Raw genomic sequence first — 27,998 nt, 5'->3', positions numbered from 1 at the left:
ATACCTTTGCCAGAAAACAGCCTGTCCCAAATTTACACTTACCAGATCCTTTCTGATAGCATCAAAGTTAGCCTTTCTCCAGTTTAGAATCTCAATCCATGGACCAGTCCTATCTCTCTGCATATTTACTTTGAAACTAATGGCATTGTGGTCACTGAATGGAAAATGTTCCCCTACACAAACTTCTGTCACCTGCCCTGTCTCATTCCCTAATAACAAATTCAGTATCGCATGCTCTCTCATTGGGACTTCTTCATACTGATGAAGGAAACTTTGACAAACTCTATCCCATCTTGTCATTTGATGTAATGGAATATCCAGTCAATATGTAGAAGGTTAAAATCACTGATTCTAACAACCTCATGTTTCTTTCAATAGTTTGTGATCACTTTATAAATTTGTTCCTCTGAATCCCTAGGACTGTTGGGTGGTTGTAATATAGCCCCATTAATGTGGTCACATCTTTCTAATTTCTCTGTTCCACCTCCCTAGTTGAGTTCTGCAGTCTGTCCTGCGGGAGCAATACCATGACATTTTCTGTGACTAGTTTCCCCCCCCCCCCCCCCACTCCGTCCCCACCTTTAATACCTCCTGCCCTGTCACGTCTGAAACAACAGAACCCTGGAACATTGAGGTGTCGGTCCTGCTTCTCCTGAAACCAAGTCTCTCTAATGGCTACCTCACATAGTTCTGGGTGTTGATCCATGCCCTGAGTTCATCCTCCTTTCCTACAACACTAGTTCAGGACACTAGTCGCACCATGCTCAACTTTATAATTCCTGACTTTGTCTGAGGTCTTAATACCATCTGTTTCCACAACCTCTCCGCTATCTGTTTTAGCACTCTGTTTCCCATCCCCCTGCAAACCTAGTTGAATCCCCACCATGCAGCATTAAGGAACGTTCCCACTAGGGTATTAGTCCCCCTCCAGTTCAGTGTCCTTTCTGTATAGGTCCCACCTTCTCTGGAACAGAGCCTAATGATCCAAAAATCTTATGCCCTCCCTCCTACATCAACTCCTTAGCCATTTATTAAACTGTATAATCTTCCTAGTTCTAGCATGTGGCACAGGTAGCAATCCTGAGATCACAAGCCTGGAGGTCCTGCCCTTTAACTTAACACCTAAAGGCTGATTTATATTTCTGCGTCAAATGAACGCCGTAGGTACAGCGTATCCGTGTAACCTATGCTGTACCCTACATCATAGCCTGACGTGTACCTCTCCAAAAATGTAATTGCGCGTCGTGGCAATGCAGACCGCAACAACTGTGATTGGTCCACTTGGTAGCATTGCATTTCCTCCTGTCTATAGGCATACTGTGCATACACCGATACGAAATAAATGGTTGGAGATGATGAACCAAATTGTCAAATCTACCTGCTGACATCTGAAAATATTTCAAATGCATTTCCTTGTCCATGTCTCTCAGTGGCTGGACAAGCACAGAAAATTCACCCTCCTTCTGCCTCAATCCATCTCCTCTGATGTCTTCTCTCTTTTCTGCGTTGCATTAATTTCAATAAGAGTAACTCTTGTTCAACATTTCTTAGCTCCAATTCCAACATGATGAGCTCAGTCGCCATTGTTTGAAGTACAGGCAGTTCCCAGGTTACGTACGAATTCAGTCCCTGAGTCTGTCTTTAAGTCGGATTTGTACGTAAGTCAGAACAAGTACATCTGGTATTATTTAGCGTCAGTTAATCAAATGTTTATCTTAGTATATAGTATATATTTTACCTTTCTATGCATGTAAAACACTTAAGAAACATATGTATTCCAATAATTAAAGCACTGCATTGCTTAGTAATAATTGTAGATTTCATCAGGGCAGGGTCTTTCACATGCTCCATTATTCTCACTTTATCCCTTAAAATTGTTCCGATCATTGACAGACCGTAGCCTAACGCTTTTCCAATGACCGATGGCGTTTTACCTCTTTCCAAACACTTTGTTATTTCCACTTTATTTTCAATCGTGATCGCTTACCGTCAATGAAACAGAAACACTGCAGGCGGCAGGTCCCGACCTGTGCCGGCTCCCGAGGTCTGCTGGGTCCTAAGGACCACTGCATTGAATTCCCTGGGTCCTAAACTCTACTGCACTGAGACAGGTTAAATGGGACAAGTGGGGGCTGTGCTGGGTTTGGGTATTTGATCCTCCACAATATTCCACGTGGGAATTTAAACTGGAGGTGGCAGTGTTTTCTTTAATGAGGTCGAGTTGCGAGCTCGACATCAACCCGGCACAAATGGTACGGGAGTCACTGGATCGACATCAACTCGGCATGGAAGTGGTCTGTAACTGGATTGAACTCGGAAATCTCCATTCTCCAGCCCAGTGCTGATCTCATTGTGCCACCAACTGACCGGAATGGAAGGTGGGGGGGGGGGGGGGGGGCGTGGGATCAGGGTGAATCTTACTAAGAAAAATTTAAGCCAAATACAAAGTTAAGCACTCAATGGCAACGACTTAAAATGGTGGTCGGCGTCGCAATCTGACTTAAAGTGGTGAACAGTGTTCTCCTTCCTCGGTTCGTAACTACGAGTTCTCCATAAGTCGGACGTTCATAACTGGGGTCTGCCTGTACACAAAGAAACTCTACACAGTGGCATAGAAACCCCACCACCAACTAGCGTTTTGGTGGTGAATTGCAGAGCGAGGCAGACACACCAACACACAGATATAAATGCTCACAGCGGCGCAGGCCACTTACGAAGGCTGCGGCGTAGGCTACGACGCAGAAGTATAAATCAGCCTTAACTCCCTGAATACTTTATGCAGATGACTCTCAGCCTTTCCATGTTATTGGTCCCTACATGGACCCGGACTTCTTGCTGTTCACCCTCTCACTTAAGAATGCAGAGGACTCGACCCAAGATGTCCCCAACTCTGGCACCTGGGAGCAATATATCATCCGGGAATCTCGTTCTCATCCACAGAACCTCCTGTCCGTTCCCCTAACTAACAAATCCCTTATCACCACAGCGTGCCTCTTCTCACCATCCCCCCCCTTCTCAGTCACAAAGCCAGACTCCGTGCCGGAGACCCGACCACAGTGACATTCCTCTGTTAGGTCAATCCCCAACGGTATCCAAGGTGATATACAGTTGTTGAGGGGATGCCCGTGGGGTACTCTGCACTGGCTCCTTAACCCCCTTCCCTTTATAGAACATAGAACATAGAATAGCACAGCACATTACAGGCCCTTCGGCCAACAATGTTGTGCTAACCCTCAAACCCTGCCTCCCATATAACCCCCCACCTTAAATTCCTCCATATACCTGTCTAGTAGTCTCTTAAACTTCACTAGTGTATCTGCCTCCACCACTGACTCAGGCAGTGCATTCCATGCACCAGCCACTCTCTGAGTGAAAAACCTTCTTCTAATATCCCCCTTGAACTTCCCTCCCCTTACCTTAAAGCCATGTCCTCTTGTACTGAGAAGTGGTGCCCTGGGGAAGAGGCGCTGGCTGTCCATTCTTGTCTATTCCTCTTAATATCTTGTACACCTCTATCATGTCTCCTCTCATCCTCCTTCTCTCCAAAGAGTAAAGCCCTAGCTCCCTTAATCTCTGATCATAATCCATTCTCTCTAAACCAGGCAGCATCCTGGTAAATCTCTGTACCCTTTCCAATGCTTCCACATCCTTCCTATACTGAGGTGACCAGAACTGGACACTGTACTCCAAGTGTGGCCTAACTAGAGTTTTATAGAGCTGCATTATTACATTGCGTCTCTTAAACTCTATCCCTCGACTTATGAAAGCTAACATCCCATAAGCTTTCTTAACTACCCTATCTACCTTGTGAGGCAACTTTCAGGGATCTGTGGACATATACCCCCAGATCCCTCTGCTCCTCCACACTACCAAGTATCCTGCCATTTACTTTCTACTCTGCCTTGGAGTTTGTCCTTCCAAAGTGTACCACCTCACACTTCTCCGGGTTGAACTCCATCTGCCACTTCTCAGCCCACTTCTGCATCCTATCAATGTCTCTCTGCAATCTTCGATAATCCCTCTACACTATCTGCAACACCACCAACCTTTGTGTCATCTGCAAACTTGCCAACCCACCCTTCTACCCCCACATCCAGGTCGTTAATAAAAATCACAAAAAGTAGAGGTCCCAGAACAGATCCTTGTGGAACACCACTAGTCACAATCCTCCAATCTGAATGTACTCCCTCCACCACGACCCTCTGCCTTCTGCAGGCAAGCCAATTCTGAATCCACCTGGCCAAACTTCCCTGGATCCCATGCCTTCTGACTTTCTGAATAAGCCTATTGTGTGGAACCTTGTCAAATGCCTTACTAAAATCCATGTAGATCACATCCACTGCACTACCCTCATCTATATGCCTAGTCACCTCCTCAAAGAACTCTATTAGGCTTGTTAAGCATGATCTGCCCTTCACAAAGCCATGCTGACTGTCCCTGATCAGACCATGATTCTCTAAATGCCCATAGATCCTATCTCTAAGTATCTTTTCCAACAGCTTTCTCACCATAGACGTAAGACTCACTGGTCTATAATTACCTGGACTATCCCCACTACCTTTTTTGAACAAGGGGACAACATTCGCCTCCGTCCAATCCTCCGGTACCATTCCCGTGGACAATGAGGACATAAAGATCCTAGCCAGAGGTTCAGCAATTCCTTTCCTGACTGTCACCCAGTTTTCTGTGTTCTGCTTCCTCTCTACTTCCTCTCTATATGTCCTATCTATCATCCCTCAGCCTCCTGAATGATCTGGTATTCATCCAATTCCAGTTCCAAACCCTTAACGTGGAGCGTTTGAAGCAGCAGCTGGATTCACTTCCTGTAGTTAATAGTTGTCAGGGACAACTGCCTTCTGGAAGGTCTTCTGGAAGGTCTTCTGGGAGGTCTTCCTGCCTTCCCAGATCCTGCAAGAGGTATATTTCACTACCCTGCCTGGCATTTCCTTTTGTCCTAACTGAGTAGATATAAAGAAGAGAAGGAAAAAGAAAACTTAACCTTGAGTTTTTCTTTTCCTTTGCCTTCTCTGACTGGTCTGTCTTTGCCGATGCCTCGAAGAGCTAAAACCTTACTGTCCACTCAGATAATGGCCACTGTGCTTGCCCCTGCCTTCCTATAATTTGCTCTTGCTAATCGATCTCAAATGCAGATTGGTCACTGGTCAAAGCTCTTTTGCTCTGCTGTGATCTGCTTGCCATTCCCTTTTTCTACTCAGGCAGTGCGCCTGAGTGAAATTCCGTCCTCTCAAACTTTCGATGTCTGGATTGGTTGCTGGTCAATGCTCTTACCTGCAGTGATGGTAAGTTGAATGGCTAATACCATCTTTATATATTCCAACAATATAGGAGTTAAGAGAAGACACATTCTATAAAATACTTCTGAATTTTAAACACCATTTAGAACCTTATTGTTTAAGGGTGAAAAGGAGAAGTTCAAGGGGAACCTGAGAGGGATCTTCACTTAGGGTGTGATTGTGGAACAAGCTGCCAGCATGAGAGGTGAATGTGGGTTCGAGTGCAATGTTTTCTGGTTTGTATAAGTACATGGATGGAGGGGTATGGAGGGCTGTGGTCCAGGTTCAGGTCAATGGGACGAGGTGGAATAATAGTCTGGCAGAGACTGAGTAGGCTAAAGGGCCTGTTTCAGTTCTGTAGTGCTCTATGATTGAATGCTGTGTACTTTTCTTCTCAACACATTGCATGAAGGACATGCTGGCTATGAGGAAGTTAGAGGAGGATTTACAAAGATCTGGTCAACAATGGTAAGAGTAGGGAACTCAAGAGTACAAAGAAGTTTGAAGGCTTGATCATAAATGGTAAAAAAGATTTCAAGACTAGCTTTAATTGTCACATATATGTCAAAAACATTGAAATACACAGTGAAATGCATTGTTTGAGTTAATGATCAACACAGTCCGAGGATGTGCTGGGAGCTGCCAACATCCAACTCATCAGAATGCTCTCCATGGTACACCTGTAGAAATTTGTTTGAGTCTTTGGTGATGTAATGTTAAAAGGCATTTGAACAGGAAGTTGGATTTGACTGGAGTAAAGACATTTTAGTCTAATGTGAGCAGTTTAGTTCTCTGTAGATTGAATGCTCAGTCAGTATGAAAGATTAATTTACCAATTAGAGATACAGTGTGGTTACAGGCCCTTCCAGCCAAATGAGCCCATACCACCCAAATACACCCATGTGAACAATTAACCTGCTAACCAGTATGTGGGAGGAAAGCAGAGTGCCCGGAGGATACTAATGTAGTTATGTGAAGAATGTACAAACTCCTTTCAGACAGCAATGGGAAGTGGGCCTCTTTGTGCTTCTGTGTTATATTGACTGTCCTGTTGTACATACTATATATTGCAAATTATTACAAACTACATATTACATATTCAGATGGAGGCGTTGCTTAAAGATTTTTACTCATGTACGTGAAAAATCGAAGTAATAAAGTCAATTCAATTTAATCAGAATCAGGTCTATTATCACCGGCATGTGACGTTAAATTTGTTAACTTTGCAGCAGCAGTTCAATGTAATACATAGTCTAGCAGAGAGAGAAAAAATAATAATAAATAAAATAAAACATAATAATAAATAAACAAGTAAATCAAATTACATATATTGAATAGAGTTTAAAAATGTGCATAAACAGAAATACTGTATATAAAAAAAAAGTGAGTTAGTGTCCAAAGCTTCAGAGTCCATTTAGGAATCAGATGGCAAATGGAAAGAAGCTGTTCCTGAATTGCTGACTGTGTGCCTTCAGGTTTCTGTACCTCCTACCTGATGGTAACAGTGAGAAAAGGGCATGCCGTGGGTGCTGGAGGTCCTTAAAAATGGACACTGCTTTCCCTAAGGACGTCCTGGGTACTTTGTAGCCTAGTACCCAAGATGGAACTGACTAGATTTACAACCTTCTGCAGCTTCTTTCGGTCCTGTGCAGTAGCCCCTCCATACCAGATAGTGATGCAGCCTGTCAGAATGCTCTCCACAGTACAGCTATAGAAGTTTTTGAATGTATTTGTTAACATGCCAAATCTCTTCAATCTCCTAATAATGTATAGCCGCTGTCTTGCCTTCTTTATGACTACATCGATATGTTGGGACCAGATTAGATCCTCAGAGACCTTGACACCAAGGAACTTGAAGCTGCTCACTCTCTCCACTTCTGATCCCTCTATGAGGATTGGTATGTGCTCCTTTGTCTGACCCTTCCTTTAGTCTACAATCAGCTCTTTCGTCTTACTGACGTTGAGTGCCGGGTTATTGCTGCCACACCACTCCACTAGTTGGTATATCTCACTCTCGTCCTCTCGTCACCACCTGAGATTCTAACAATTGAATTCAATTTGATTGTTAATGGATGCTTTGTTATCGGTGCATTGGGTCAGTGTGCCTTTTTCAGTGTTGTGTCACTTTGCCTCAGTTGAACTGTGATCTTATTGATGGGCAGGATAGCTTCGAGGGCTGTGCAACCTGTTTCAATTACGTTTTTCTTTGGTCCTTAGGGATAAAAATCAATCTGGAAGAAGGGGTATATTACTATATTGTAAACGGCATGTTCCAATTTCCCGAAGTGGTTATTACCTGAGATAGGTCTCTTAATCTTAGCACTGGAGCCAGAAATATTGCTGCGGCATTATCATCAAACTGATAAATTCTGAAATCAGAATCATCATGTCAACTGCAGTCCCAATCTTGAAGTTCAAAAAAAAAGTTCCAAGTAAAATTTATTATCAGAATACATACATGTTACCATGTACAACCCTGAGATTTTTTTTCCCTGCAGGCATACTTAGCAGATCTATAGAACAGGATCTGTAAACTGTAAACAGGATCATTGAACAACAAACTGCAAATGCAAATATAAATGAATAGCAATAAATAACAAGTATGTAATAACATGAAATGAACGACAAGGATGCGTTCCTGTTCAATGATATTAAACCGTGCAATCTCGATTGCTTGCTTGGTACATGGTTAAAGTACAGAAATATCTGTAATAACTTTAAGAGCGTTAGTAATTAGAACAAGAATAAACTATTGTATCATGCAAGGGGATTGAATTCTTGCATGCCAGCACCATGTGATAAATATGTTTCTGTTTTATCAACTTGCTGTAATTGTGGCTGGACTTGCGAAGTTATCTGGGTTAAAATGTGCAACTTGGTTAAAAAAAGGCACCCGTACACATAGACAATGAGATGCGCATTGGATTCAAGCTCAGACTGATAATGTTGGCCATCAGAAAGGTCAAGGGAGTTGAGCCACCACCTCTTGATGTTCAACAGCATTACTGCTATATAATCTCCCACCACCAATATCCTGGACATTGTACTAACCTGAAGCCTCGTTCTGTTAGGTGCATCAGATGGTAACTTGCATAATAGGCCAGCAACCTTGTGTTTTATAATGGGTGACTCGCCAAGACCTTTCTTAAGCATGGAGTGTAGTGGAATATTCTCTGCTTGTTGAGATGACTAAATGTCGGAATATTCAGATCAGCTAAACAAACCACCTTGATTATCATACCAACACGAGTGAATCTGCAGATGCTGGAAATAAATAAAAAAACACGAAATGCTAGCAGAACTCAGCAGGCCAGACAGCATCTATGGGAGGAGGTAATAACGATGTTTCGGGCCGAAACCCTTCATCAGGAGTGATTACCTCCTCCCATAGATGCTGTTTGGCCTGCTGAGTTCTGCCAGCATTTCGTGTTTTTTTATTGATTATCATACCACCCAGTACTCTGAACTTCAGAATCCTTGGCCACAAGCTGCAAACTGCCTTGCAGCAGCCTGTAGTCTATTTTATTTCATAAACATATTCCTGTCCTGGTTGTCCACTACTCTAACCTTGAAATAGATCTCTCTGGTACTGAACCAAAGTCCTGGAATTCATTCTCTCATCTATGTGAACTCAAAGCCTCAGCTCTCAACCACTATATCAATAGACATCAGAATTAGCTTTGTTAGCTATGCCTTATCCATGGATCAGGAGGAGAAAAAAGGTTTCCTTGACAGTTTATCAGAAATTAGAGAATTCAATGTTAACACAGTTGGGTTGAACCCAGTGGATCTTCCCTTCTAAATCATTGGTCCCAGCTACCAGTTTTTTCCATAGGTCTGTGCAGATGTCCTGCAATAGATGTACAAGAGTGTTGGTTGCAAGGAATATCTGTCTTGCTGTGCTTTCATTGCCACACTCATTGTCACTCTTCCCCTTGAATGCTATCCTGTGTTAGTTAATTTGTTCATCCTTCCTTTTGCTTTTATTACCCCAATACAGGCAAATTGTACTTCTGATGTGGCCAAGAAATCGGGCATCAATCTGCCTTTCTGCTCCCTGGGTCATACTACTTGTTAATGTTAGACTTTTGATTGTTCTTAAGCAAGCACTTCCTTAGTTACTAATTCGGAAAAAAAAATCACTGTGTCTTTGTCAGGAGCTCTGTTCACTAGACTGTTCCTGCCAGAGTGGATTGTAGTCAACGAGATATTGATGAATTGTTGGTTTGCTTCAGTTTGTAGGAGCTGTCTTGTGAAATATCTTGAAGAGAATAACACCTGTCCGACCTGCAGGATCGTCATTCACCAGAGCCACCCACTGCAGTACATAGGGTGAGTGTTAACCACGCAGCTGTAGCTGTTCTAGTGTTAACCATGCAAATAGGAAAACTGCAAAGTGACTTCTTGATTTTTGTTTGGTATTGTGCTTTTTTTGATCATTTCTTATGCACAAAATGTGTGAATGTTTGTATACAATTCTGTGCAATGCAATTTTTACCAGATAACGATGATCAATAAATCTCTTCTCAAAGGAGTTTGAGGTATTTGCACTTGGAATCTAAAATAGCAAATCCTTCCCACCCCCAAAATAATTGTCTGTTAAATAACTGATGAAAGTATAGGTGAATGTTTTCAGTTTTCCTTTGTTAATTGCCCTTAACATCTGTCTGTAATTTTTGATTAATTTTATGTCATTGGAGTCTTTCCAGTTCAATCAATGAAGTAAGATTTTAACTTCTGGCAATATCTCTGATATAACTGGGGCGCCACAGTAGTGTAGCAATTAGGATGACACTTTTACAACTCCGAGTCTGAGTTCAGAGTTCAATTACAGCATTCTGTGTTGGAAAGTTTGTACGTTCCTTCCAGTGTGCACATGGGTTTCCTCCAAGTGCTCTGGTTTCCTCCCACAGTCCAAAGACCAGTTAGTAGGTTAATTGATCATTGTAAATTGTTGTGTGATTAGAATAAGGTTAAATTGGTGGGTTGCTGGCTGGCCCAGCTCGGTGATCTGAAATAGTCTGTTTTGTGCTGTATCTCTAAATAAGATAAGTGAACAAGCAGTTTTGCAGTTTGTGAGACTTGACTGAACCTGCTGCACCAGCTGCTCTCTGATATATGTCCATTTCTGAATGGCTCTCCTGATTTCCCCCTATCGTTCGTACCTTGAGCTGGAATTTCAGTCCACAGTATCAACGTGTATTGACAATATTTTGGATTTCCTTTGTGTGAGCATGTGTGTCTGGGTGAGATTGAGTATGTGTGTCAGTGTGTCTGTCTCTTTGTGTGTATGTGTATACATGCATGTGTTCTGTGTATGTCTGTGGATCCATGCTCTACGAAAGATGTCATCACAACATGGTGGAGGAACTTCATTCCACAATATCAACAACTTTGGATTGGGGCAGGTTGTTTTCTGCTAAGGTGAACTTGGTAACTGGGAGGCCTTCAAAAGTGAAATTTTGATAGTACAAAGCTTATATATGCCTGTTAGAATGTAAGATAAAGTTAATAGGTGTGGGGAACCTTGGTTCCCAAGGGGTATTGAGGCCCTGGTTAAGAAAAAAATGGAGGTACGTGGCAGGGATAGGCAGGTAGAAACCAATGAGGTTCTTGTGGAATATAAGAAATGCAAGAGAGCTCTTCTTTAGAAAAAATCAGGAAGGTGAAAAGAAAACATGAGGTTGCCCTAGCAGACAAGGTGAAAGAGAATCCTAAGGGATTCTACAGATATATTAAGGACAAAAGGATTACAAGGGACAAAATTGGTCCTCTGGAAGATGAGAATGATAATCCATGTATGGAGCCAAGAGATGGGGGAGATCTTAAGTAAATGTTTTGTATCTGTATTTTACTCAGGAAAGGAACACAGAGTCTATATAAATGAGGCAAAGTGGCATCAATTTCATGGACACTGTACAGCAGGGGTGTCAAACTCATTTTAGGTCACGGGCCGGATTGGGCAAAATGCAGCTTCATGCGGGCCAGATCAGTCGGGCGCGTGCGAACGCAGCTTTCATTGCCTCCGTTTTTTCAGCCTGTTCTCATGTGTCTCAGTCTCTGCTATAGCTACAAAGTGTTTCACTTCACAAATTCCGTTTCTTATGAAGAAGACTGCTGAGCAAGCATTATTTTTATGATTGGTATTAACTTACAATCATAGGCTTCGTATCGCCAGGCCATTAATAATTAAAATAATAGATCTATCTAAAATGATCTCGCGGGCCGGATATAATTGTACGCCGGGCCGGATATGGCCCGCGGGCCTTGAGTTTGACACTTATGCTGTACAGTGTACAGCGGAGGAGGCGTTTGCTGTCTTGAGGAAAATTAGGATGGATAAATCCCCGGGGCCTGACAAGGTGTTCCCTCAGATCCTGCAGGAAGTAAGTGCAGAAGTTGCTGGGGCCCTAGCAGAGATAGTTAAATCATCCTTAGTGACATATGAGGTACCAAAGGATAGTAGGATAGCCAATGATGATAGCTAATTAAGAAAGGATCTAAAAATAAACTAGAAAATTATAGGCTGGTGAGCTTGGGATCAGTAGTAGGAAAATTGTTGTAAGGCTTTCTAAGGGACTGGATATGAGTATTTGGATAGACATAGACTGATTAAGAATAGTCAGCATAGCTTTGTGCATGGTCAGTTGTGTCTAAGCAAGAGCCTACTTGACAAGATCCCACATGGGAGATAGGTCAAGTAGGTTCATCACTTGACATTCAAGATGAGGTAGTAAATTGGCTTAGACACCGACTTTGTGGGAGAAACTTGAGTGTAGGCGTAGATGGTTGCCTCTCGTCAGAGCCTATGAATGATGGAGTGCCTCAAAGATAAGACCTGGGTCCAATGTTGTTTGTCATCTTTATCATCCTCTGAATGATAATGTGGTTAACTGGATCAACAAATTTGCAGATGACACCAAGATTTGGGCTATAGAAGCTAGTGAGGAAGACTATCATAGCTTGCAGTGAGATCTGGACCAGCTGGGAAATAGACTGAAAAATGGCAGGTGTGTGGCAACCCACTTCCTAGTGCACTTGAACCGGCTCACAAATAGCCAGCGCGCCAGCATAAAGGCCAGTCCCAAAAGGGCGCCAAGTCTGCTTCACCAGCAAGGGGAAAAGGACTGTGAATACATGCCCCCTACAGCATCAGCGCCCAGGGAGGGCGGGATCAGAAAGGCTTTAAAGCGAGGCCGCGAAGTTCGAATAAAATCTTTTTGTAACTGCTGTTCATCGACTCCGTGTCGTTATTTCAGCGCTGCGTGTAGCACACCACTACAATTGGTGACCCCGAAGATGAACGACGCCGCATCTGTTCATGCAGTTTCGTTGAACTGCCAAACTTCTGGACGCTGCGACCTCACCTATGGTTCCAGCAAGCAGAAGCCCAATTCCACGTTTGGCAGATAACCTCGGAGGACACACGTTACTACTACGTGGTGAGCTCCCTCGACCAGGACACAGCGGCCCAGGTTGAGGAGTTCATACATTCTCCCCCAGCGGACGGCAAATACACGGAATTCAAAGCCCTACGGACTTACGGACTCTCACCGCGCGAGCGGGCTGCTCGCTTACTGCACCTGGATGGGTTGGGAGACAGACCGCCATCGGCTTTGACGAATGAGATGCTGTCTCTGGCCGGAGGACACAAGCCCTGCCTCATGTTTGAGCAGGCATTCCTGGAGCAGCTGCCCGAGGACATCCACCTGCTGCTGTCTGACGCGGATATCAGCGACCCCCGGAAGGTGGCAGCCTGGGCGGACTTGCTGTGGAAAGCCAAGAAGGAGAGTGGAGCATCAGTCGCACAGATCACCAGGCCACGCTCCCAGCAGCAGACCAGACCAGGCCCGGCAGCAGAGCCCATTAGCCCCAGAGGGAGGGGTGAGGAGACCAATGAACACTGGTGCTTCTACCACCAGCGGTGGGGCGCAGAAGCCCGCCGCTGTCGCCCGCCCTGCAAGTTCCCGGGAAACGCCAGGGCCAGCCGCCGCTGATGGCTACGGCGGCTGACCATCAGGATAGCCTCCTGTCTGTGTGGGACAAGCGGTCGGGACGCCGTTTTTTGGTCGACACCGGTGCTGAGATCAGCGTCTTACCTCCGACGAGTTACGACACCCGCAACAGGGCACCGGGTCCCACCCTGAGGGCCGCGAACGGCAGCACAGTAAGGACCTATGGCACCTGTCCGGTGCAGCTACAGTTCGGCTCCAGCCGGTTCATGTGGGACTTCACACTGGTCGCCGTAGCCCAACGGCTCCTGGGCGCAGATTTTTTGCGGTCTCACAGCCTACTGGTCGACCTGCCGAGGCAGAGACTGGTCCACGCCGAGACCTTTCAGATGTTCTCCCTGGGTGAAGCCCAGTTGCCAGCCCCACACCTCGACTCCATCATACTCCCATCGGTTCTGGCACCGCAGTTCACGGCAGCCATGCCCAGATACGGCGTACAGCACCACATCCCGACACAGGGACCACTCCTCCATGCCCGTGCTCGAAGGCTTCCCCCGGACAAGCTCCGACTGGTGAAGGAGTTCAAGAGGATGGAGGAATTGGGGATCATACGGCGGTCCGACAGCCCATGGGACTTCCCCCTGCACATGGTGCCCAAAGCATCAGGGAGCTGGAGACCATGCGGTGACTACTGTAGGCTGAACGAGGCTACAACACCGGACCGCTACCCTGTGCTACACATTCAGGACTTTGCAGCAAACCTGCACGGCGCACGGATCTTCTCCAAGGTAGACTTCGTCCGGGGATACCATCAAATCCCAATGCATCCTGATGACGTTCCCAAAATGGCAATCATCACCCCTTTCGGCCTTTTTGAGTTCCTCCGCATGCTGTTCGGCCTGAAGAATGCTGCACAGACGTTTCAGCAGTTAATGGACGTGGTGGGACGCAACCTGGACTTCGCTTTCATCTGTTTGGATGACAACCTCATAGCCAGCAGCAGTCGTCAGGAGCATCTGTCCCACCTCCGTCAACTCTACGCCCGACTGAGTGAATACGGCCTGACAATCAACCCGGCTAAATGCCAGTTCGGGCTCGATACCATTGACTTCCTGGGCCACAGGATCACTACAGACGGGGCAACCCCTCTGCCCGCTAAGGTAGACGCAGTCCGCCTTTTCCCCCGACCCACCACAATCAAAGGCCTTCAGGAATTCATGGGTATGGTAAATTTCTACCACCGCTTCCTCCCTTCAGCTGCCCGAATCATGCACCCCCTGTTCGCCCTTTACCTGGGACATTACCTGGGACGAGGAGTCCGCTGCCGCTTTCATTAAAACAAAAGAAGCCTTGGCAAACGCCTCGATGCTAGTGCACCCCAGAATGGACGTCCCTACCGCCCTCACAGTGGACGCATCTAACATGGCAGTCGGTGGGGTACTGGAGCAACTCATCGAGGGTCGCTGGCAACCCCTGGCGTTTTTCAGCAAACACCTGCGACCACCCGAGCTCAAATACAGTGCTTTTGACCAGGAACTGTTGGCGCTATACCTGGCAATCCGGCATTTCAGGTACTTCTTGGAAGGTAGGCCCTTCACCGTGTTCATGTACCACAAGCTGCTTACCTTTACGTTCACGAAGGTGTCCGATCCCTGGTCGTCCCACCAGCAGTGCCATCTGTCCTACATCTCTGAATACACGACAGATGTCCAGCACGTCTCGTGGCGGACGCACTCTCTCGCCCTAACATTCGTGCCCTTTCCCAAGGGGTCGACTTTGAGGCGCTGGCGGAGGCGCAGCAAGCAGATGAGGAGATCCCTAGTTACAGAACCGCAGTCTCCGGTTTGCAGCTCCAGGACCTCCCCCTAGGCCCAGGTGAGAGGACCCTACTCTGTGACGTCACCACCAGCCAACCCCGTCCCGTCGTCCCGGCAGCCTGGCGGCGGCGGATTTTCAACTTCATTCATAACTTAGCGCATCCCTCCATCAGGACAACCGTCCAGACGGACTCCAACAGGTTCGTTTGGCACGGACTCTGCAAGCAGGTCAGTGAATGGGCCAAAACGTGCACTGCCAGATGGCCAAGGTGCAGCGGCACACCAAAGCTCTGCTGCAACAGTTCCACCTCGCCCACCGGTGTTTTGACCACATTCATGTGGACATCGTGGGCTCCCTGCCAGTGTCGCGCAGAGCGCGGCACCTCCTCACTATCGTGGACCAGTTCACAAGATGGCCAGAGGCGAACCCGCACACCGACACCACCTCCGAATCTTGCACCCAGGCACTGACCGCCACCTGGGTATCTCGCTTTGGTGTACCGGCCCACATTACCTCCGACAGAGGCGCCCAGTTCACCTTCAGCCTGTGGTCAGCTATGGCCAGCCTTTTGGGGACACAGCTGCACCACACAACTGCCTACCACCCACAGTCAAACGGCCTGGTGGAGCGTTTCCACCGTCACCTAAAGTCGACTCTCATGGCCCGGCTGAGAGGACCTAACTGGGTGGATGAGCTTCCCTGGGTCCTGCTCGGAATTTGCACGGCGCCCAAAGACGATCTGCACACCTCGTCGGCTGAGTTGGTGTACGGCGCACCCCTGGTCCTCCCCGGAGAGTTCATACCAGCCCCAAGGGGGCACGAGGAAGAACCTGCAGCAGCCCTGGGCAGACTACGCGAGAGGCTCGGCAACCTGGCCCCCATACCCACTTCGCAGCAAGGGCAGAACCCGACCTGCGTACCCAAAGACCTGCAGAACTGTAAGTTTGTGTTTGTACGAAGGGGCGGGCGTCGGGCACCGCTACAGCGGCCCTACGAGGGGCCGTTTACGGTGATCAGAAACAACAGGTCCACGTTCGTGCTGGACGTTGGGGGGAGAGAGGAGGTTTTCACAGTGGACCGACTCAAACTGGCCCATGTGGACGTGGCGCAAGCGGTCGAGTTTCCGGCACCGCGACGCAGAGGCAGACCTCCCAAACGGGGTCCGGCCCAGACTGTGGACATTGGGGGGTGTATCGCCGGTTCTGGGGGGGTGGGGGAGATTATGTGGCGACCCACTTCGTAGCGCACTCGAACCGGCTCACAAGTAGCCAGCGCGCCGGCATAAAGGCCAGTTCCAAAAGGGCGCCAAGTCTGCTTCACCAGCAAGGGGAAAAGCCCACGCGTGGGACAGGACTGTGAATACATGCCCCCTACAGCATCCGCGCCCGGGGAGGGCGAGATCAGAAAGGCTTTAAAGCGAAGCTGCGAAGTTCGAATAAAATCTTTTTGTAACTGCTGTTCATCGACTCCATGTCGTTATTTCAGCGCTGCGTGTAGCACACCACTACAGGTGGAATTTAATGCAGACAAGTGCAAGGTTTTGCACTTTGGTAGGACCAGCCAGAGCAGGTCTTACACAGTGAACAGTAGGGCACTGAGGAGTGTGGTAGAACAAAGAGATCTGGGAAGACAGATCCATAATTCATTGAAAGAGGTGTCACAGGTGGATAGGGTCATAAAGAAAGCGTTTAGCACGTAGAGGCTTTCATAAATTAAAGTATTGAGTAAAGGAGATGGGATGTTATGTTGAAGTTGTATAAATTTGAGGTATACTTTGGAGTTTTGTGTGCAATTTTGGTCACCAACCTGCAAGGAAGATGTAAACAAGGTTGAAAGAGTACAGAGAAAATATGTAAGGATGTTACTGGGTCTGGAGGAACTGAGTTATAAGGAAAGATTTAATAGTTTAGGACCTTATATTTTGTAATGTAGAACATTGAGAGGCATCTTGATAGAGGTATAAAAATTATGAGGGGTATAAACAGGGTAAATACAAGCAGTCTTTTTCTAATGAAGTTGAGTTGGACTACATCTGGAGATCATGGGTTAAGGGTAAAAGGGTGAAGAGTTTATGAGGAACATGAGGTGAATCTTAGAGGGTAATGAGTGTGTGGAATGAACTGACAGCTCAATTGGTGCATACAACATTGATTTCAACGTTCAAGAGAAAATTTGGATAGGTACCTGGATGGTAGGGATATGGAGGGCCATGATCCCAGTGCATGTTGACAAAAAGCCACAAAGCTCGCAGACATGAAGCATGTAGCAGCTACAGGAGTCTCATGGCTTTAGCGCCATGGAGAGAGGAGTAAACGTTGTGCAAGCACGAGCAGAATTGGCCTGATCCTCACCTTTGGTCCCGGCACCCTGCCTTTTCAGTCAACTTGGGATGTGTTTAAATCATCCAAACACCAGGTTGTCCCCCACAATAGGACCTGGGTCCTGCAGCAACAATGCATTCTGGGCCTGTAGCCTGTCGTCCAGCTCAAGGCCTTTCTCGTCTCAACCTTTCCAAATCAGCTCGGCACTTAGATCCATCCAACCTTGCTGCCAGTTTAGGTGGATGAGCTGCAAAACTCCTCCACACTGACTCCACTCTGATTTGCTTAGTCTCTGTCTTGACCATGCCTCAACCTCATTCTGAATGCTTCTCCGTGAATATGCCATACTCCAAATTTGCATCGCACGTGCATGGCCTAACCCTTGAGTCAGCCTCGCCTTCACTTGCCATTTCATTGTTTGTGGTGATGGTTTACCACAATTTACCACAGAAAAAGTGTTTTAATTTAGTTGTATTTCTTAGCTTTTGAACTACTAGTAATCTGTTGCTCAACTTCAGTAGTGCCATCTTAAATCATGCCAGAAATCATCCTTTAAGAAAACAGAGGCTGAACTGAACTAGCTGGCAATCAGCTGTTTATGGTTCAGTTTCCTTTGGACGTTCATGCACGCTTGGCTAAATGCAGCGTTACAAATGTGGATGGCACATCTGAGCTCTGGTGTGCTACTGGACCAACACTGAGACAGGTGCTGGAGTATTGATGTGTTGGAGAGATCATAAATATAGGAATAGAATTAGGCTATTTGGCCAACAAGTTTGCTGTGCTATTACATCATGGCTAATTTATTCCTTTCAAACCCATTCTCCTGCCTTCTTCCTGTAACATTTGGTACCCTGATTAATGAAGAACCCATCTGACGGTGGTGTCTGAAAAGAGCTTGCTGTCCAAGTTGCATGCCATCTTGGACAATGTTTCCCATCCACTCCATAATGTACTGGTTAGGCATAGTAGTATGTTCAGCCAGAGACTCATTCCACCAAGATGCAACACTGAGCGTTATAGGAAGTCATTCCTGCCTGTGGCCATCAAACTTTACAACTGCTCCCTCGGAGTGTCAGACACCCTGAACCAATAGGCTGGTCCTGGACTTACTTCTACTTGGAATAATTTACTTATTATTTAATTATTTATGGTTTTATATTGCTATATTTCTACACTATTCTTGGTTGGTGCGACTGCAACGAAACCCAATTTCCCTCGGGATCAATAAAGTATGTCTGTCTGTCTGCATGTATCAACCTCAGCCTTGAAGAGTTACTGGGAAGTAGTCACCCCGAAGTTGCAGGAGGTGAGTAGCTGGGAGAAATGGAAATGTGAATAGGCAGTTAGCGCACCTCTGGGGCCATTCCTCTCAATAATAAGTATACCATTTGGATACTGTTGTGGGGGATGACCGCCCAGGGAAATGCCAATGAAACCAGGTAACTGGCACTGAGCATGGGTCCGTGCTGCAGAAGGTAAAGATGGAGAAGAGGGCAACAGTAGTGATAGGGGAAAAGACAGGAGATTCTGTGGATGAGAATGGGACTCCTGAATGGTATGTTGCTTCCCTGTTACCAGGATCAGGGACACCTCGGGTCGCATGCACAACATTTTAGAGAGACGGAGAGCAGCCAGATGTCTTGGTACTTATTGGTACCTATGACATAGGGGAAAAAAGCAATGAGGTTCTGAAGAGGGAATTTAGAGAGCTAGGCAGAAAGCTGAGAAGCAGGATCTCCAGGATAGTAATTTTTGGATTGCTACCTGTGCCATGTGCTAGTAAGGGTAGAAACAGGATGATTCGGCAAATTAATGTGTAGCTGAGAAGCTGTTGCAGGGGGCAGGGCTTCAGGTACTTGGGTCATTAGGATCTCTTTTGGGGCAGGTATGACCTGTACAAAAGGGATGGGTTGCACCTGAACCTGAGGGGGACCAATATTCTTACAGGCAGGTTTGTTAGAGCTATTGGGGAAGGTTTAAACTAATTTGGCGAGGGGGTGGGAATTGGAGTGAAGGGACTCAGGATAGGACAGATGGTAAAAAAGCAAAGTTAGCATGCATTCAGACTGTCAGGAAGGCCAGGCAAATGATAGGACAGAATTGCAACCAGCAGGGTATCAGTGCATTAGGAATGCAGAAGCAGAAAGGGTAGCAAATACAGTTCTCAAAGTGTTATATCACAATGCACGGAGTATAAGAAATAAGGTGTATGATCTCGTTGCACTATTACAGATTGTCAGGTTTGATATTGTAGCCAATACTGAATCGTGGCTGAAGGATGGTTGCAGTTGAGAGCTAAATATCCAAGGTTACACATTATATCAGAGGGATAGAAAGGTAGGCAGGGGGTGGCGTGGTTCTGCTGGTAAAGAATGGCATCAAGCATCAAATCAGTAGAAAAATGTGTCATAGGATCGGAAGATGTTGAATCCTTCTGGGATTAAACTTACAAGTGTAAACGGACACTAATGGCAGTTATATACAGGCCACCCAACAGTAGCTGGGATGTGAACCACAGATTACAACAGAATGTAGAAAAGGTGTGTTAAAACAGGAATGTTATGATGGTCATGGGAGATTTTAAGATACAAGTCGATTGGGAAAATCAGGTTGGTAATGGATCTCAAGAGAGTGAGTTTGTTGAATACCTAAGAGATAGCTTTTTAGAGCAGTTTGTCATTGAGCCTACGAGAGGATCGGCTGCAATGGAGTGATCTGTAATGAACTGGAGGTGATTAGGGAGCTTACTAGTGATCACAGTATGATTGAGTTCAACTTGAAATTTGATAAGGAGAAAGTAAAGTCTGATGTAGCAGTATTTCAGTGGAGTAAGGGAAATTACTGTGGTATGAGAGAGGAGTTGGCCAGAGTAAATTGGAAGGAACTGATGGCAGGGATGACAGCAGAACAGCAATGGCTTGAGTTTCTGGGAAAAATGAGGTAAGTGCAAAACAACAAACACAAAGTGCTGGAGGAACTCAGCAGGCCAGGCAGCATCTAGGAGAAGAGTACATTGAACATTTCGAGCCGAAACCCTTCGGCGGGACTGGTACAAGCTGGCGACAAAGACATGTTCCCAGAAAGGATGCATGGCTGTAGTAGCTGGACTGGCTAAGCACATAGTCGCAGAGTCAGAGAGCAGCAGGGATCACAGGGGAAGCAGTGAGAGAGGGTTTCACTGAACTCCTGTTGAAGGGAAGATTTAAATAACTTCAGGGTAGGCATCCCTGGAAGAGACTTTACAATGTAGTAATTCAAACACAAACAAAAGAAAATCTACAGATTCTGGAAATCCGAGCAACACAAACAAAATGCTGGGGGACCCCAGCAGGCCAGGCAACATCTACGAAGGTGCAGGATAGGTGTATTCCAAAAATGAAGTAATACTCAGATAGCAAAATAGTACAACTGTGGCTGACAAGGGAAGTCAAAGCTATTGTAAAATCAAAAGAGAGGGCATATAACAAAGCAAAAATTAATGGGAGGAGAGAGAATTGGGAAGCTTTTAAAAACCTATTGTTATGGATTCAGGCAACAATAAATATATGAGTTAGGCAGGGGTTTTTATAACAAATAACATGTTTATTAAACACTGAAAACAAACCCCCCAAAAGTAAAGAAATCACTAACGTAACCGGAAATCAGCTGCTGTGCGGCAGCTTAAACAGATCTTAAAGCAATGAAGTTTAAACAGTTCTTAAAGCGATGTTGCCAAAACAGTTCTTCAAAGTAATTTTCCAAAAGTTCAAAATGCTCACAGTCCATTTAAGGGAGAGACTTTTTAAGATGATTTAAATTCTCTTTCATGTCGTGTTGCTTTGGTTTCCAAGATCGAACTTTTTCCCACGAAGAATTTATAAAACGAAACGGCTTAAAGGTGCTGACCTTTCCTTTACAACACTGTTCCCAATCCTTTCTGCTATTTCGCAGGGATTAACACGAGAACAGTCAACAAATTCCTTCTGAATAAGGATCAAACAAGGTCGAACCTGTTTCCCTGTAGAAATTGATTCTCCTCGATCTTTAACTCCCGAACTCCGATCTTCACTCTTCACTGATTCTCAACTAGCAGTATTGTAAAGAAACTGCTGGCAATGACCTTTTAAACTTTAGGCATTAGATAAAACTTCATCTTTCAACTAAACTGCGTCATCACATCAGTGGCATGAAGTCAACATGGCAAATCCAGCCACGAACTGCCCCTCCTCACAGGGAGGGGTCCTCCTTTTATACCCTGTAAAAAAAAAACCCTGTCACATGACCTCTACTGGCGGGAAAATGACGTCACTCCACCATCACAAGATCATTACCTCAAGTCCAGTATAGCTTCAACCCCAGTCACGTGACAAGGGTACCACTGTCACGTGTCATGAGTAAGTAACACTATAGAGAGCAATGAAAAGTATCATCGGAAGGGAAAAGATGAAATATGAAAGCAAGCTAGCAAACAATATTAAACTGAATAGTAAAAGCTTTTTCAAGTATGTAAAAAATAAAAGCAAGACAAGAGTGAATATGGAACCACGAGAAAATGAGGCAGGAGAAATAATAATGGGGGACAAGGAGATAGCTGATGAATTAAATGAATCTTTTGTATCGGTCTCCACTGTGGACAACACTAGTAGTGTGTGAAGGAAGTGAAGTGGGTGCAGTTACTATTACAAGAGAAGGTGCTCAAAAAGCTGAAAGACCTAAAGGTACACAAGTCACCCGGACCAGATGAACTGCGCCCTAGGGTTCTGAAAGAGGTAGTGTTAGAGAATATTAGAGAATTAGCAATGATCTATCAACAATCATTGGACTCTGGCATGGTGCCAGTGGACTGTAAAATTGCAAATGCCACCCCGCTTTTTAAAAAAGGAGGATGGCAACAGAAAGGAAATTATAGACCAGTTAGCCTGAGTGGTTGGGAAGATGTTAGAGTCACTTGTTAAGGATGAGGTTAGAGAGTACTTGGTGAAACAGGATGGGTTAGTAAATTTGCTGATGACACAAAGGTTGGGGGTGTTGTGGATAGTGTGGAAGGCTGTCAGAGGTTACAGTGGGACATTGATGGGATGCAAAACTGGGCTGAGAAGTGGTAGATGGAGTTCAACCCAGATAAGTGTGAGGTGGTTCATTTTGGTAAGTCAAATATGATGGCAGAATATAGTATTAATGGTAAGACTCTTGGCAGTGTGGAGGATCAGAGGGATCTTGGGGTCTGAGTCCATAGGACACTCAAAGCTGTTGCGCAGGTTGACTGAATGGTTAACAAGGCATACGGTGCATTGGCCTTCATCAATCGTGAGACTGAGTTTAAGAGCTGAGAGGTAATGTTGCAGCTATATTTTTTTGCAACAATACATAGAAGCACCGACTAGAGATGGGGCAGTGTTGGATCTCCTGTTAGGGAATGCGATAGGTCAGCTGACAGATGTATGTGTTGGGGAGCACTTTGGGTTCAGTGATCACAATAGCATTAGCTTCAATATAATTATGGAGAAGGACAGGACTGGACCTAGAGTTGAGATTTTTGATTGGAGAAAGGCTAACTTTGAGAAGATGCGAAGGGATTTAGAGAGAGTGGATTGGGTCAAGTTGTTTTATGGGAAGGATGTAATAGAGGAATGGAGGTCATTTAAGGGTGAAATTATGAGGGTACAGAATCTTTATGTTCCTGTTAGGTTGAAAGGAAAGGTTAAAGGTTTGAAAGCACCATGGTTTTCAAGGGATATTAGAAACTTGGTTCAGAAAAAGAGGGATGTCTACAATAGATGTAGGCAGCATGGAGTAAAGGAATTGCTCAAGGAATATAAAGAATGTAAAAGGAATCTTAAGAAAGAGATTAGAAAAGCTAAAAGAAGATACGAGATTGGTTTGGCAAATAAGGTGAAAGTAAATCCAAAAGGTTTCTACAGTTATATTAAAAGCAAGAGGATAGTGAGAGATAAAATTGGTCCCTTAGAGAATCAGGGTGGTCAGCTATGTGTGGAGCCGAGGGAGATGGGAGAGACTTTGAACAATTTCTTCTCTTCGGTATTCACTAAGGAGAAGGATATTGAATTGTGTAAGGTGTGGGAAACAAGTAAGGAAGTTATGGAACCTATGACAATTAAAGAGGTGGAAGTACTGGCGCTTTTAAGAAATTTAAAAGTGGATAAATCTCCAGGTCCTGACAGGATATTCCCCAGGACCTTGAGGAAAGTTTGTGTAGAGATAGCAGGAGCTCTGACGGAGATCTTTCAGATGTCATTAGAAACGGGGATTGTGCCGGAGGATTGGCGTATTGCTCATGTGGTTCCATTGTTTAAGAAGGGTTCTAGAAGTAAGCCTAGCAATTATAGACCTGTCAGTTTGACATCAGTGGTGGGTAAATTAATGGAAAGTATTCTTAGAGACAGTATTAATAATTATCTGAATAGACAGGATCTGATTAGGAGTAGCCAGCATGGATTTGTGCATGGAAGGTCATGTTTGACAAACCTTATTGAATTTTTTAAATAAGTTACGAGGAATGTTGACGAGGGAAAGGCAGTGGATGTAGTCTATATGGACTTCAGCAAAGCCTTTGACAAAGTTCCACATGGAAGGTTAGTTAAGAAGGTTCAGTCGTTAGGTATTAATGCTGGAGTAATAAAATGGATTCAACAGTGGCTAGATGGGAGATGCCAGAGAGTAGTGGTGGATAATTGTTTATCGGGATGGAGGCCGGTGACTAGCGGGGTGCCTCAGGGATCTGTTTTGGGCCCAATGTTGTTTGTAATATACATAAACGATCTGGATTTATGGGGTGGTAAATTGGATTAGTAAGTATGCCGATGATACTAAGGTAGGAGGTGTTGTGGATAATGAGGTGGGTTTTCAAAGCTTGCAGGGAGATTTATGCCGGTTAGAAGAATGGACTGGACGTTGGCAGATGGAGTTTAATGCTGAGAAGTGTGAGGTTCTACATTTTGGCAGGAATAATCCAAATAGAACATACAGGGTAAATGGTAGGGCATTGAGGAATGCAGTGGAACAGAGAGATCTAGGAATAACAGTGCATAGTTCCCTGAAGGTGGAGTCTCATGTAGATAGGGTGGTGAAGAAGGATTTTGGAACGCTGGCCTTTATAAATCAGAGCATTGAGTACAGAAGTTGGGATGTAATGTTAAAATTGTACAAGGCATTGGTAAGGCCAAATTTGGAATATTGTGTACAGTTCTGGTCACCGAATTATAGGAAAGATATCAATAAATTAGAGAGAGTGCAGAGACGATTTACTAGGATGTTATCTGGGTTTCAGCACTTAAGTTACAGAGAAAGGTTGAACAAGTTAGGTCTCTATTCATTGGAGCGTAGAAGGTTGAGAGGGGATTTGATCGAGGTATTTAAAATTTTGAGAGGGATAGATAGAGTTGACGTGAATAGGCTGTTTCCATTGAGAGTAGGGGAGATTCAAACGAGAGGACATGATTTGAGAGTTAGGGGGCAAAATTTTAAGGGAAACACGAGGGGGTATTTCTTTACTCAGAGAGTGATAGCTGTGTGGAATGAGCTTCCTGTAGAAGTAGTAGAGGCCAGTTCAGTTGTGTCATTTAAGGTAAAATTGGATAGGTATATGGACAGGAAAGGAGTGGAGGGTTATGGGCTGAGTGCGGGTAGGTGGGATTAGGTGAGATTAAGAGTTCGGCACAGACTAGGAGGGCTGAGATGGCCTGTTTCCGTGCTGTGATTGTTATATGGTTATGTAGGACCCCGGTCAGACCCCACGTGGAGTACTGTACTCAGTTCTGGTTGCCTCACTACAGGAAGGATGTGGAAGCCATAGAAAGGGTGCAAAGGAGATTTACAAGGATGTTTCCTGGATTGAGGAGTATGTCTAATGAGGATAGGTTGAGTGAACTCAGCCTCTCTGATGACTACACCTGTGGGGAGTGCAGCCACCTACAGTTCATGAAAGACAGCATTAAGGAGCTGGAACCGGAGTTGGATGAACTTAGGGGAAGCAGAGGAATTGATAGGTACGACTTTTGAGCAGGTGGTTACACCCAAGCTGCAGAATGTGGAGAGTAGATGGGCGAACACCGAGAGAGGTAAAGGGAGAAGGAAGTCAATGCAGGATTTCCCTGTAACCGTTCCCCTCAGCAACAGGTGAACCTTTAGATACTGCTGAGAGGGATGACCTATCTGGGCAAGGCAGCAGCAGCAGCGAGATCAATAGCACTGTTGTCGGCTCTGAGCCTCAGCAGGGTAGGATGAAGTCAGGTGGAGCAATAGTCAATAGACAATAGGTACAGAAGTAGACCATTTGGCCCTTCGAGCCTGCACCGCCATTTTGAGATCATGGCTGATCAACTACTATCAATACCCGGTTCCTGCCTTGTCCCCATATCCTTTGATTCCCCTATCCATAAGACACCTATCTAGCTCCTTCTTGAAAGCATCCAGAGAATTGGCCTCCACTACCTTCTGAGGCAGTCATAGGGGACTCGATCGTTATCGGGACAGATAGGAGATTCTGCAGCAGCAAAAGAGACACCAGGATAGAGTGTTGCCTCCTGGGTGCTAGGGTCCCAGGGTGTCTCTGAGCATTGCAGAATATTCTTGAAGGGGAGGGTGAACAGCCAGAGATCATGGTACATGTTGGTACCGATGACATAGGCAGAAAAGGGGTAGAGGTCCTGCACAGTAAGTTTAGAAGGAGGCTGAAGAGCAGGACCTCCAAGGAGGTAGTCTCCAGATCACTCCCAGTGCCATGAGCCAGGGAAAATCAGAACAGGAAGATAGCGCAGAGAATGAGTGGCGGAGGAGATGGTGCAGGGGACAGTGTTTCAAGTTCTTGGATCATTGGAACCTTTTCTGGGGAAGGCGTGACCTGTACAAGTGGAGCAGGTTGCACCTGAACTGTAGGGGAAACCAATATCCTGGGAGGGACGTATGCTAATGCTACTGGGAAGGGTTTAAACGATTTGCTGCGGGGTGGGAACCGAAGCAAAGAGGCAGAGGATGGGGTGGTTGGTGCACAAGTTGGTGCTCGGGCAGGAATGGCTGCTGAATATGCAGGGCTTTAGATGTTTCAAAAGGGACAGGGAAGGAGGCAGAAAGAGGTGGGGGAGTGGCATTGCTAATCAGTGATAGTATTGTGGCTGCAGAAAGACCATAAGACAAAGGAGCAGAAGTCGGCCTTTCGGCCCATTGAGTCTGCACCACCATTTCACTATGAGGTGATCCAATCTTCCCTTTAATCCTATTTCCCCCGCCTTCTCAGCATAACCTTTGATGCCCTGACTATTCAGATACCTATCAATCTCTGCCTTAAATACACCCAATGACTTGGCTTCCACTGCTACCCATGGCAACAAATTCCATAGATTCACCACCCTCTGGCTAAAGAAATTTTTTCGCATCTCTGTTCTGAATGGGTGCCCTGCAATCCTCAGGTTATGTCCTCTTGTACTAGACTCCCCCACTATGAGAAGCAACTTTGCCACATCCACTCTGTCCATGCCTTTCAACATTCGAAATGTTTCTATGAGGTCCCCCCTCATTCTTCTAAACTCCAAGGAGTACAGTCCAAGAGTGGTCAAACGTTCCTGATATGTTAACCCTCTCAATCCCGGAATCATTCTAGTGAATCTTCTCTGAACCCTCTCCAATGTCAGCACATCCTTTCTTAAGTAAGGAGCCCAAAGCTGCACACAGTATTCAAAGTGAGGTCTTACCAGTGCCTTATAGAGCCTCAACATCACATCCCTGCTCCTACACTATTTCTCTAGAAATGAATGCCAACATTGCATTTGCCTTCTTCACCACCGACTCAACCTGGAGGTTAACCTTAAGGGTATCCTGCGCAAGGACTTCCAAGTCCCGTTACATCTCTCCCCATTTAAATAATAGTCTGCCAGTTTATTTCTTCTACCAAAGTGCATGACCGTATACTTTCTGACATTGTAATTCATTTGCTACTTCTTTGCCCATTCTCCCAATCTATCCAAGTCTCTCTGCAGACTCTCTGTTTCCTCAGCACTACCGGCCCCTCCACCTATCTTTGTATCATCAGCAAACTTAGCCACAAAACCATCTATTCCGTAATCCAAATCGTTGATATACAATGTAAAAAGAAGCGGCCCCAACACGAACCCCTGTGGAACACCACTGGTAACCAGCAGCCAACCAGAATGGGATCCCTTTATTCCCACTCTCTGTTTCCTGCCAATCAGCCAACACTCTATCCACATGTGTAACTTTCCCGTAATTCCATGCGCTCTTATCTTGTTTAGCAGCCTCATGTGCTGCACTTGTCAAAGGCTTTCTGAAAATCCAAATACACAACATCCACTGCATCTCCCTTGTCTAGCCTACTTGTAATTTCCTCAAAAAATTGCAATAGGTTTGTCAAGCAGGATTTTCCTTTAAGGAAACCATGCTGAGTTCTGCCTATCTTGTCATATGCCTCCAGGTACTCTGTAACCTCATCCTTGACAATCGACTCCAACAACTTCCCAGCCACCGATGTCAAGCTAACAGGTCTATAAATTCCTTTTTGTTTCCTTGCCCCCTTCTTAAATAGTGGAGTGACATTTGCAATCTTCTAGTCCGCTGGAACCAGGCCAGAATCTGTCAACTTTTGAAAGATCATTGCTAAT

At 45.5% G+C, this 27,998-nt stretch overlaps 1 protein-coding gene across 3 annotated transcripts in view; it reads left to right on the top strand.

The window, feature by feature from the left end:
- The window catches only part of LOC132405063 (polycomb group RING finger protein 3), a 166,090-nt gene that overhangs the window by 51,712 nt on the left and 86,380 nt on the right, over nucleotides 1-27,998 (top strand). For all 3 annotated transcript variants that reach the window (XM_059989797.1, XM_059989795.1, XM_059989796.1), the window contains exon 4: nucleotides 9,530-9,626. In XM_059989797.1, coding sequence (XP_059845780.1) covers nucleotides 9,530-9,626 — 97 coding nt within the window. The remainder of the gene's footprint in view (nucleotides 1-9,529; nucleotides 9,627-27,998) is intronic.

Source organism: Hypanus sabinus, chromosome 14 (assembly GCF_030144855.1).
Source record: "Hypanus sabinus isolate sHypSab1 chromosome 14, sHypSab1.hap1, whole genome shotgun sequence".
In the NCBI taxonomy this organism is placed as follows: domain Eukaryota; kingdom Metazoa; phylum Chordata; class Chondrichthyes; order Myliobatiformes; family Dasyatidae; genus Hypanus; species Hypanus sabinus.
This window is presented reverse-complemented; position numbering and strand designations above follow the sequence as displayed.